Source organism: Atta cephalotes (assembly GCF_000143395.1).
Source record: "Atta cephalotes unplaced genomic scaffold scaffold00021, whole genome shotgun sequence".
In the NCBI taxonomy this organism is placed as follows: domain Eukaryota; kingdom Metazoa; phylum Arthropoda; class Insecta; order Hymenoptera; family Formicidae; genus Atta; species Atta cephalotes.
In genome coordinates this window covers 4,648,863-4,662,804 of record NW_012130085.1, presented here as the reverse complement: position 1 = coordinate 4,662,804, position 13,942 = coordinate 4,648,863, and the positions used below count along the sequence as shown (strand labels likewise).

The following is a 13,942-nucleotide window of genomic DNA, read 5'->3' as shown; positions in this document are numbered from 1 at the left end:
GTGTGTGTGTGTGTGTGTCTGTGTGTGTGTGTGTGTTGTGTGTGTGTAGTGTGTGTGTGTGTGTGTGTGTGTGTGTGTGTGTGTGTGTGTGTGTGTGTGTGTGTGTGTGTGTGTGTGTGTGTGTGTGTGTGTGTGTGTGTGTGTGTGTGTGTGTGTGTGTGTGTGTGTGTGTGTGTGTGTGTGTGTGTGTGTGTGTGTGTGTGTGTAATATACATATATATGTATATTATACTGCCAAGGAAAAAACAATTTTTTTTTAATCACCACTTATCTCAAAAGCTTCCATTTCATGGCAAAAGAACTTTAAATTTTTCTCAAAAAATATTAAGATTTAGAGATTACTAGTGAACGGTTTTTAAATCAAAATTTCGATTTTCCTTAATATTTATTGATTGCAAAAATGGCTTAATTCGGATTTTAAATGTGTTACTGTATATGTTTTTTTAAACGCTAAACACGATACAATGATTCATTTAATTCTACGATATACACCTTAAGAAATACAACCCGATTAATGTGAAAAAATGATCAAATTTCGAGTTCAAGATCGATTTTAGCAAGGTCCCAAACGTTCAAATAGGTCGTGATTCCTCTCAAATTCTAAGTCTATTCACCAAAGATTCAGTTGGAATTTTCCAGGGCCTTTAAAAGTTGCATTTAACTGGATTAAAACTTTTTTAAGGATAGAAAAAATTTTTTTACAAATTCTAAGATATATCGCTTTGTGGTTTTGACATTCTCAAGTCAAATGCCTCAATTTAAAAATCGTTCATTAGCGATCTCTAAATTTTAATATTTTTTGATAAAAATTTAGGAATGTTCTTTAGCCATGAAATGGAAGCTTTTGAACTAAATGGCCGATTAAAAAAACTTTTTCCTTGGCAGTGTATGTATATATACAGAGCCCAGATTATCCTCCTACCAATTTAAGCCGACCGTAAGCGAAATGGTTGAAATCTATTTCACTTACGGACTCTATGTCCTTCCCGGGAATTACATCCCAGTTACAAGTGATTGATCGATTATTTCTGGCTGGGCTGAAAAACCAGCTTACTCTCGACGTATCTACAGCTTCTATTGCTACTGTTCATTATGGACGACTGCTTACATCTTACGTTTTTTTATATGTCATGGCCTTAAGAGAATGAAATATTTATCTCCCATGGTAAAATGTTGGTATAGCCATTAAGATTTATCCTATATATATGCATCTTGCGGATGTACCTGTTAACTGGTGCGCTCTCATGATTTCCTAAAGCCGGAAAAATAGGTATTCCGGGAAACATCTTAACCATCTGCGCAACCGTATCATGTAAGATTTTTAGATTTTCTTCTCGCGTTTGGTTCCAGATATCATGAGCAGGCAAATCCCCGGTCCACAAAATATAATCAATGTCCTGGAAATTTTTTAAACGATAAAGAGAGCTTTTCTCTATTTCTTAATATGAAATGGAAAAACAAACAATTAAGGATAATCGAAAAATCTACGAAAGTAATCCGGAGATGATTGAAATTTTTTCTTTTATGTACAAAAAATAATTATAAGTGAATTAATTTGAAACAAGTTAATTTGAGACTATATTATAATCAATAAATCAGTTACTTATGCATTAATTATTATTGGTCGAAATATTATTAAAAATTCTTTTCGAGCAGCGAGGTTTATTTTAGAATGATAAACGTCTCTTCCTTTCCAACGTCATTTCTTAAAGCCTAATCTATAATACATTTTTTGTTTCCTATTTTTTGTTTTTCTCTTATCTTTTTATCTTTTCACGCATGTTCAATCGTGTTTCTTGTCTCTTCAGAAGATTGTTTTTTCAGAACTTTTAAATCTAAGTTGCATTCCATTTCACAGAAAACAAATGGATCACATTGTAGATTAAGAGGGATGCATTCGGTTTCATATGATACGCACGATGGCTACGTTCATTTTGCCGAGCAGAGCATCAATTGTCCTTGTTTAATATTTACTAAACAACAAGAATGAAATGATACTTAAAGCGTTGTGAATGCCAAAACGAACACAGTCCATATATTATTTTATCTTTCTTTAATATTCGGTAAACAACAAGGATAAAATGATATATCATGCGCACCAACTATCGCATCATCTATAATGTGATCTGTTTGTTTTCTATTATTTTTACTTTCTATTTCTTATTTGTTTATCTTTTATCTAATTTTTTCATTTTTCATCGCCTGAGATAAAAGTTGGCGAACTTAATTCGAAAAGAGACAAGACGAAACAAATAGGGAAAAAACCGATAAAACGAAAAAAAAAGAAAAAAGAGATATGAGATAAAACAAGAAGCAAAGAACATATTATAGATTAGACTTTATCTTAGACGACAGAAAATAAGGAACATCGCTTTAAATACAACACTGACTTTTTAGATTAGATTGAAGGAGTTAGTCTATTTTGCAGTAAATATTATGCAGAAACAATATATATTACAATTACATATTCTTTACAATAATAATAACAAGAATGCGGTATAGCAACGAACTATCGGTTTGTGATTGCGATTTATGTTTTCCTTCGGTAATTCAAAAGAGACAAATTACATATGTATATGATTACACTTTCTTGGTTCCAGATGACAAAAATGCAAAAGATGCGTTCCACTAAGCCTATTCTACATTGTGCTCTTTGTTTCCTGTTTCTTGCTTTTTAATTTTTGCTTTTTCCCCCTTTGCAACGTTTTATCAACAATTATATTTCTTGCTACGAGTTTCTTCTGAAGTTAATTTTTATCTTGAGTGACACAAAATAAAAAACCGAATAAGAAACAAAAAGACAAGATATAAAAAAAAATAGCAAAAAGAAACAGAAAACAAAAAGCACATTGTAGAATAACCATTAACGCCCGCAATGCTCATGCAATCATTTTACCTTGTTGTTTATCAAATATTAAACAAGGATGCTCACGAGCGTAAATGGAATGCAGCTAAGAATATACAAGAAGCATAAAAACAAATTTTTTTGAAAAAAAATGATATTTTTTTTTCGAAGAGAATATCATCGGAAGTATAAAAGATAGAAAACAATTTTTTAAATAAAAGTTGTATAGTTCAAGAGTATTTTAAAGTTATAAAAAAATTGTTTATTTTTTTGTTTAACAAAATACTCCCACCGCCCATAATTTTCTTAAATTTTCAATTTTTTTTTTATCAAATTAAAGATTATTTTTTTACGAATTCCGTGTGTAATAAAATTCCATTACGACATATCATTTTTGTGAATTAATTATTGTGAATTAATTATCCGTATTACGTTACCCATGCTAATATGCGTAAGTATTGGGTTGTCCGGAAAGTTCGTGCCGCAAAAGATTTAAATTTAATAAATGTATACTAAAATTTAAATCTTCTGCGTTACAATTTTCCTTCAAAATCGGCACTTTCCGGACAATCCAATAATTGTCGTCGGAATAATAAAATAATATAAATCAACGAATAAGGAAATTGATATGATATATAGCATATTTATAGCATTACAAATTATAAATAATGTTAAGAGTTATAATAATTTTTATTATGTCTCCTTAAAGTGAGTAAAACTTTTTTATTTACTCTTCACATTACTTCCTTATATAATATCTCAAAATTATTCTCTTAAAGTTATTTTCAGTTTTATCCTTTAATATCTTATTTACTTATTGTTTATGTAATAATTTCTAAACGTTTATACTTATACAATAAATTTATATTTTTATAATTTATTTTTATATTTTTATAAATTTATATATGTATCCTTTACTCGTACTCATTACAATAATGATACTCGATGAAAAAATATTTTAAACATAATGGACATTTTATAGCTATATTACTGCAACGATTCGATATCACATGTTAAACTTTTGTCAAAACTAATTTTTACTGGATTTTCAAATTCTTCTAATCTTTCGTAATTATTAGTAATAAGTGATTAGATAACTGTGTAATAATTTATAATATAAATTTATATTATATATACTTTCAAGATAAGTATAATAAATAGAAGAATATTCACGTAGCAATCTGATGTGAGTTCAGTTAGTGCAGTCGTTTTGTCATAATCATATCTGTGCAATTTGTTAAATTGTTTTAAAATTACGATACAAAGCAAAGTTTAATATCTTTGGAAATGATTATCAATCCGCTTAATGTTGTTAAACTTTTTATTAACATCTATAAATATATCCAACAGAAACATCAATAACTGAAGCGGAAGTTGAATTAAAAGAGAACATACAAAAATTATTGCTGGATTTTTATAACGGATTGGAAATAACAGAAGAAACCTATCTTGATTATCAAGAACATGTAAACTACATAAATCTGAAATAATTGAAGATGAAGAAGCATGGAGTGAAGATAATTTAAATTCTCATCCTCAATGTTCAAATGATGACGCAGACTTTGACAGTTCTTATAAAAGATGAGCTGTTGAGTATTGGCAGAATTGGGACACATTAGTGAAAAAAAAAATAATAAAAGAAATCGTCTACTAAAATCATTAGTACAACATCAATTTAGAAGAGTTTCATCTGAACGTCAATTAAGACGATTACATTCAGGTGGAAATCGTATAGAAAAATTATCTTACATCTCTTACACAAGATAAATTTATTATAGCTGTTCAATCAGGATTCATAGTTTATGATATCGATCTACAAAGGTGGATTTTACAAGCTCAAAAAGAAATAGGAAATTTAAATTCTATATTTAAAGCATCTCACAGTTGAATACCAAGATTCAAACAGTCCCACTGAATTTCGAGAAAAATTACAAAATTTGTACTAGAAGAATAAATAAGAATAGATAATCCATTAATTTGCAAAATATAGTTGATGATTTTCTGAAAACCATAAAACCACTTATCAAACAGTTTGAATCTGAAAATGTTTTTAATTCTGATCAAAGTGGTCCAAGTGGTTGAAAATTCATTCTGGAAAATCATTGTCTAATCAAGGAATAAAGAAAGTAGAGTGTGTTATGCAATCTATATCATCAACAACACTCATACACCATCAATAATATCATGTAATGGAAATTTGCTGTCACCTTTATATTGTATTAAAAGAAACTAATGGTATTTGGAGTACCAAGAGTACAAGAAATCTTATTTATACTAATAAATGTTATTATAAAAGCATCAAAAATCTGATAAAATGATCTTCAGGTAATTAAATAATTTCCTTTTATAATAGATATTTTCAGATAATGTTTTATTGTTAAAAAGTAAATATAAATTTGCATAAATGAAATAATAAAATGAAATTATGATCTCTTTGTCATTTCTATGATATATTTTATATTTTATTAAAAAATCTCATAACAATTGTAAAATAATTATTAATTTAATATTTATATTTCTTACAGATCATTTTAAACTGTGGTTAGAAGAAGCTTATTTATCAAACATTGGTTCTAATAACATTAGTTCTTCTTATCGATTCATGGATTAGATATTGTCCCAATATTATTTCAGATTTAACATCTGCAAGAAAACATATTATTATTGTACTATAATATAATTATACCGAAAGGCACTGCAGGGAAAATACTACCAGGTGTTATACGGATTTAGAATTCGGAAAAATTTTGTTAAAAGATTTTTAAATATTGCTTTATTATTGGAAAGTAATATAAATTTACATGAACGAAATAATATTGTACAAATAAGTACAAATAAGTTTCCGCCGTTTGCAAAAGACGGCGCCACTAATAAACTATAGTGAAAATTGTTTGATGTAAAACGACATATCGTAAGATTGGACATCCGGTAACACTATAACCTTGAAATATTAGCAATTTGTATCAGCATCATATATTTTTTTTTTGTCGAGTTTTGAGCCGAATAAGCGTCATTTGCGGAATCTTTTTATATACTTCTTTAATTTGAGGAAATCTGCAGCTGAGACTCATAGATTGCATATGGTGATGCTGCCTTAAGTGAGAGAAGTTGTCGTGAGTGGTTTCAAAAGTTTAAGAACAGTGAATTTGACGTCGAAGACAAAGAACGTAGCGGAAGGCCGAAAGTGTATGAAGACGCGAAATTGAAAGCATTATTAGATGAAGATTCGTGCCAAACGCAAAAAGAACTTGCACTTATATTAGGAGATTCAACAAACAATTTCATATCGTTTGAAATCATTGGGAATGATTCAAGCAAGGGAATTGGGTTCCATATGAACTGAAGCCGAGAAACGTTGAACGCCGAATTTTTCACATGTGAAATGCTGCTTGCCAGACATAAACGAAAGGGTTTTTTGCATCGTATAATCACTGGTGATGAAAAATGGATTCACTAAGGATAATTCAAAGAAGAGGAAATCATGGGGATCACCTGGCCATGCTTCAACATCGACAGCCAAGCCGAATATTCATAGAAAAAAAGTCATGTTGTATATTTGGTGGGATCAGCTTGGTGTCGTGTATTATGAGTTGCTCAAACCGAACGAGACCATTACTGGGGCTCTCTACCAAACACAATTGATGAGATTGAGCCGAGCACTCAAGGAAAAACGCGCCCACTACTACTCCAGGCATGACAAAATTATTCTCTTGCATGATAATGCTCGACCACATGTTGCGGCGCCGGTCAAAACTTACTTAGAAACACTCAAATGGGAAGTTCTACCCCACTCGCCGTATTCTCCAGACATTGCTCCTTCCGACTATCATTTGTTCCGATCGATGACGCATGGCCTGTCTGAGCCTGTACTTCACATCATATGAAGATACCAAAAATTGTATCGATAATTGGATAGCCTCAAAAGATGAAACATTCTTCCGATGTGGTATCCACATGCTATCAGAAAGATGGGAAAAAGTAATGGCTAGCGATGGCCATTACTTTGAATAATACATTATGTACCGTTCTTTCATAATAAATGCTTAATTTTTGATAAAAAACGGCGGAAACTTATTTGTACTCCCAATATTGTATAATAAAATTACAGTCTCTGATATATAAATTTCCCCGCGATATAATAACTTATGTAAATATTCGTGATTTAAAATGGTTATATAAACGAAAGATCAGAAGAATTTGAAAATCCAATAGAATTTGAAAATCCAATTGAATTTTGATAAAAGTTCAACAACATGTGATATCAAAAGTTGCAATAATATAGCTGTAGTAAAATGTTCTCATGCAAGAAGTCATTGTTTAAAACATTTTTTCATCAAGTATCATTATTGTAATGAGTATGAGTAAACGATACATATATAAATTTATAAAAATATAAATTTATTGTATAAGTATAAACATTTAGAAATTATTTCATTATTAAGTACGTTTAAAAATTATTACATAAACGACAAGTAAATAAGATATTAAAGCGTAAAACTGAAAATAACTTTAAGAGAATAATCTTGAGATATTATAAGGAAGTAATGTACAGAGATGAATAAAAAAATTTTATTCATTTTAAGGAGAAATAATAAAAATTATTATAACTTTTAACATTATTTATAATTTATAATGTTATAATACAAATATCAATCATGTCAATTTCTTTATGCATTGATTTATATATTTTATTGTTCCGACGACAATTACTTACGCATATTAGCATGGATAGCGTATATACGGAAGCGAAAAATTAATAATTAATTCTCAAAAATGATATGTCGTAATGTATTGGATCGTCCGGAAAGTTCGTGCCGACGTTGAAGGAAAATTGAAACGCAGAAAATTTTAATTTAATAAATGTATACTAAAATTTAAATTTTAGTCGGCACGAACTTTCCGGACCCAATAATTTTATTATACATGAATTGGTTGAATTCGTAAAAAAATAATCTTTAATTTGATTTAAAAAATTGAAAATTATGGGTGGTATGAGTATTTTGTTAAACAAAAAAAATAAAAAAATTGTTTGTTCTTTATAATTTAAATCTTTAATTTTATTCTTGAAACCATACAACTTTTATTTAAAAAATTGTTTTCTATTTTTTGTTTTCTATCTTTTATACTTTCGATGATATTTGCTTCGAAAGAAAAATACTATTTTTTTTTAAAAGAATATTTCATCCCATATGAGTTAAGGCTTGTATAAATACGTGTTTCTTAGATTTTCATGTTTAATAATATATTTTACGGAGAATTAAATCAGTTCCGAATATTTGTGAAAGACAAACACTTCCCTTGTGAGAGACAAACAAAATTAAATAAGCGAGGAATTTTTTCGATTTTTTTTCTCAGATTTTCAAAACGCTTTGGATACGTATTGTTTTCACGAAAGCAACAGTTTCCTCGTTGTCAAATATTAAATAAGAACAAACAATGCTTATAAGCGCTGTAAGTATTAAACAGAATATCCTAACAAAAAAGAACAGTATACTAAAATCAGTGTGTCCTTTTCTCGTCAGTTTTATTTTTCCCACTCCTCAAACACTCGGTCTAGAGTCAGTTCGTATATTACTACCAGTAGTACTAGTTATTACTACAATTCGGCATACACAACAGGGATTTCAGATTTTCAGTACTGGCAGTCAACTGACAGTAATATACGAACGCCTAGATATATTATACGTTCCGATATTCATTGCCAGTGCTGAAAATCTAATACGTAATATATACCATACGTGCACGTAATATATACCATACATTTGATTGTGATTGATTAATTCTTACAACTACAATCGCACTTACAATTACGCTTACGCAATTATAAAATTTGTTCACGGCGCATGCTCCAACATACTCCTATCATAACTCTTACTCACTCACGTACATTAGAGTAGAAGCTAGTTATAATAGGGGCATATTGGAACATGTTGGAGCATACAAACCTATAGAATAGATTTTAATCGTTCGCATATATGCTACTCACCGAATGTGTGTCGGCGATGTGCTTGAGCATATGATCAATCGTTCTCTTCGGCGTATCACATTTTCTATAATCGCCCCATCGTCCGGCAGCGGCAAAAGCAGTCAACGGAGCGCCGTTTGTTAGCCGACAGCAGAGCGGCTCGTTGCACTCTGCATTCGCACCCTCGTGATAATACGGATCGTAGTGCGTATCAGAAATGTGCAGGACCTTGAACGTCGGCGCGCTTTCCTGTGGCGGAATCGGCGGCTTGATCGGTGGCTTTTTAACCGGTGGAAAGGCCACTTCCCATTCATGCAATGGGTTAAAAGTATCATCACACGCATCGCCGATCACGAAGCTGCAGATCTGCGCCGGACCCATGTTAACCTGTTTCAGGACATAAATCACCTCTCCCTATGGCAAAAATTTGTTATTTTTAATTTTCGTTATTTATGTAAAAGCGTAAACATTATACAGGGGTGTTTGGAAAATCATCTGTTTCAAGTTGATAAAAAATTCTGAAAAAATTCGTAGAGTTTTATGAAAAGAAAATAAACAATTTTTGTCTCTTGCAGTTTTTCTGTGAAGTTGATAATATTTTAGTAAAAACTTATTGAAGACCAATTTTCGGCAATTTTTAGTAATTAATATCTTATTAACTATTACGAAAATTGAGGACTTTTCTTCTCAGTTTAGTCCATTTTGCTCGTATGCGAAAAATTTATCATTATTTTCCAAATATCCTGTATACACTGTAACATAATAACATAATAGTATAGAAATAAATACAAGGAGTCACTATTATAATCTGCACATCTCGAAGAATTTGTAAATTATAAGTTGTACGAAAAATTGTTATATACAAAAATTGACTTCGAGGCGGTCACATAGTGTATAAATTTTTTTATAAGTGAAAGCGTTTAAAAAATTTCGAGGTTAACCTAGGTTTTTTTAATGAAATGATATAGTATAGGCTGCGATCAAAGTTTCGCTACAAATGCTTTGAAGCATTTGATGACCAATTAGAAGAAAGAATTTTACAAACTGATCGGTTAAAAAACGCTTCAAAACATTTGCAGCATCGCATTAATCGTACCCATAATCAGAAGACGATAGTGTTTCGAGCCAAGCGTAGAGACACTACAGTGCTCCTTTGCGAGACCGCGAATTGCGAGAGATAGAGATTATTGGGATCTCAATAACGGCTGATCGAGTTCTACATACGCTCAATCGATAGTTTTTTTATCTAATATAATTCCTCCAATAATTGGTAAAGCTTTTAGTTATTTTACTGATACATGATTCATTGATACAAAATATTAAATATCTCGTAAATTATTAATTTTTTGATAAGTATTATTATTTTTATACACAATGAAGTGAATTGGTATAAAAAATAGGAGATATTGGAAATAAAACGGGATAGCGAGGATAACCAATTTTCTAGCTTATTTGCTGAGATATTTCAATGATAATTAATTGAATTATATTTTACGTTTCAAAGAACTCGTTGCAGGCAATAGATAGACATTTTCTTCAGTTATTAGCATAATATACAATGTGAGATTGCAGCATCAGTTTTCAATATCCGCTATATATTTTTGTGAAGGTCTTAAATTCAATACTTTCTACTCTAAATTTCCAAACTCAATTAAATATTATATAATCTACGACTTTGTAATTAAATATAATTTACGACTTTTTGATTAAATATAATTTACTTTGTGATATTGTAACTTTGTGGTTAGTCATTGTCGCTCAATTATAAATTACGCAACATTCTCTCTTGAATGTAACATGGATAACAGCAAAGAACTAAAAAATCGTGAGAAGCGAAATAGATCGCACAAACGAGTGATTCGATAAAAAGTATCGCGCTTTGAAAACTGGTTAAATAGAAGAAAATATAGCATTGAAGAGGCATTTTAAGCCATCGTTGAACCTCTAAAACAGATTATTGAAAACACCGTTGGCGAGGAAGTTCAACTTCCTTTTAAATTAAGAAAAAAAATCAATGTTACGAAGGATATAAATATTAAAAAAAAAACACGAAGACGATGATTTTAAGTTGTATCGTCAAAAAAAATCGTAAAAATAAATATCATATTTATTTTATAAAATCACATGAGAACAAAAGAGAACTTGGAAGAGAATATAACAAGGAAGAGAGGGAAGAAGAGAGGGAGGGAGGGAGAAAATGAGGAGGGAAGGAAGAGGGAGGGAGGAAGGGAGCATATTTATGACGCAATTCCTTTTGTAGTCCTAATAAAAAAATCCTAATCTCTTCTTTTTCTCCTCTTCGTTGTCTTCTTTTAACTAATAGTTGATCTATAAATAGAGGAGTCAATCAGCATTAAACACATTGGCGCCATTCTTTTTATACCTATTATAATAGCGTTTTCTCTTGGGATGCAGCCTCGCACCGCACCAGTTGCGTGCAAATGTTACACTCAGTTACACTCAGTTAGAGTGTACACCATAGTATACTACATTATTATTGCGCTAAAACCCTGTTTCCGCTTGACTTCCATTTTAAATTTGAAATGTTGAAACATTAGCTCTACTTCGTCTCTTTGAGACAGTGTAGCAAAATCTCACTTAATGCATAAAATTTGCACTACACCGTAACCACGGAAACACGGTATATCGAATGAGTTCGCTTACCACCAGCCATGGAAACACGATATACTGTCTGAGAGTTGCACTAGTGAGCGATAGTGCAATCAAGAGAAAACGCTCATTATGATACGAGCGCCACCTGCTAGTTGCTGTATCCGTGAGTTAGAATCTGTGTAGTTTATGCATTATGTAATGATCTCTTCGAATTCAATTTTTTTATATAATAATTTTTCATACTTACAATTTTTTTTTCAAGATGTATAAGTTAATTACAATGCTTCATCCTATATTTGTATATTCAGGCTTTACCCCAAAGAGCATGGTTACTCCGTGACAAACTCGGGGACTCTGTATGTTGAGCGATACGCAGAACTGATAAATGCTAGCCATGATCTCTTCATCATTCTTGCCGTTCTTTATGTAGTGCTGCAGCAAACCAGCGCCAACTTTACAAGCAGTACAAGAGACCTTGGACATAACAGAAGTTTCGACTTCCATCATCACTTGTCTTAGATCTAGCAGCTTAAGAGCTTTGTCCACAAATCCAGATAGATGTCCGTTTGGTTGGACCGTTTCCATATCCCATAACATCCGCGAATAATTTAACTATAATCAAATGTACGGAGTTGAAAATTAATCAGCGTGCATCCACGGTGTTATATCATTTCATAACGTAAAATAGATCGAATTAAAACAAATTTCCCCATGTCGCTTTTTATGCGCGGTCGCGTCGATCGCATGACGCGATCGCAATCTTAAGATAATCGAGCGTGCGTCCTCTTTCAAGATCAAAGGAAGTTGATCGTGTATAAATACCTGCCGGCATTGACTGTGAAAAAGCAGCGTCGCAACTATTGTAAGATTCTTAATATGATTGATTTATATATTTGATTTATATATTTATAGATCCATGAGGGGAACTAAGGGCAAGAATCATCATATTAAAGAATTTTATAACAAAGCTGTAAAGCTGCTTTTTGTAAACTTAGCCATTTTCTTTTACGGAAGCAATGACGAATGGTATCAATGATCGCGCGCAACTTTCACGAGTGAAAGTCATTGACACTGTTTTATGCACTGTATGCGTGACATACGAATAGGAAGAATAGATACATACTTGCCTTCACTACGGTATTTGTCAGAGATCGCTTTAGTGAAAGTATTTTGGCACTAAAGTAGGAGTCGCGACGATATTGTCATCTCTCCCTTCTGTAGGATGTCAAACGAGAAGCAGAGAGAGACAAGAAAAAGAAGAAAAAAAGTCGAGAAAAAAGCGAAATCGATGAAATCGTAAGAAAGCAGATGACACTTTCAGATAACTATGTTTTCGCAAGGTTATTATTATACATATACGTGAATTAACGGCCTAAATGGAAGAAATTCCCTTACCCGTTCCAACTGTTCCGGGCTCGTGCCATTAACGATAAAGGTTTCCGCTGTAGGCGGTAATTCTCGGAATCTCTCATTGAATGGCAGTAAAGCGACATCCATCTTCTCGGCAGCTCTGGCTTTCGCTGCGATCCATTCGTCAGCTAACGCGGTCCAGTTGGTCGATGCTATCTCCACTTCCCGTTTCGTTCTGTAGCAAATAGGATTTCCTGCGAAAATCGAAAGAAAAAAGAGATTATTTAATTAAGGAGGCTGTAAAGACAAACGCAATATGTTCAAAGTTATTTATTTTCGATAAATTATTTGTGTACCCGCAGAAAACCGCACATGTAACTTACAATTAGATGTATGTAATATTATATGAGTATTAGGAATGTTACATATAATATTATATATGTAATAAATATAACGTACTGGTATAGCTCTATATCAATTTTAAACATATCATTTCTATATAAAAAATATATCAATAATATATTATTGCAATGTAATATACACAGCTTTTTTTACATATTTCTATACGTACACTTGTCAACAAGATTATCGCAACATAAAATATCAAAATTTTGCATAACTTCAAGTAAGCATAACTTCGTGAAAAATGATTGTATTTAAAAATTTTTTTTATTCTTAATAAAAGTAAAGTTTGTACATTAAGAAGCTTTCGATAAATTTTTAATTCCTTCTTCTGCACATTCATACTTCTACACATTATTTTTTTTAAAGTAAGGATGTGTTACTTCTCCAAAAAATTTTATAATTTGCATTCTATGGGGGATGTAATGAATTTTTTACGCAAATATTGTGATAATTATCGTAAAATATGAACTTTTCCTTGTAAATTAAAAAAAAATAAAACTTTGATACGATTTCTTGTTGAGGAGATACGGCGCGTATTAAAGTACCTATTTTTGTTTAATTTTCTCCAACATTAGCATTAACTGATACGCACCAAAAAGTTGTTGCTTGGATTTTGCACATCATATGCATACGTGCATATATACGCACGCACGCACGCACGCCCCCCCCGTCACACACACACATACACACACACACACACACACATACACATACACATACACATACACACACACACACACACACACACACACACACACACACAC

The 13,942-nt window shown here is 31.4% G+C and overlaps 1 protein-coding gene across 1 annotated transcript in view; it reads right to left on the bottom strand.

Annotated features, from left to right (window-relative positions):
• Positions 1-13,942, bottom strand: part of LOC105619420 (sphingomyelin phosphodiesterase) — a 24,272-nt gene that overhangs the window by 8,738 nt on the left and 1,592 nt on the right. The window contains exons 2-5 of the mRNA XM_012200940.1: positions 12,819-13,027; positions 11,739-12,035; positions 8,832-9,224; positions 1,225-1,397 (exon numbers count right to left, since the gene is read on the bottom strand). Of these exons, the coding sequence (XP_012056330.1) occupies positions 1,225-1,397; positions 8,832-9,224; positions 11,739-12,035; positions 12,819-13,027 (1,072 nt within the window). The remainder of the gene's footprint in view (positions 1-1,224; positions 1,398-8,831; positions 9,225-11,738; positions 12,036-12,818; positions 13,028-13,942) is intronic.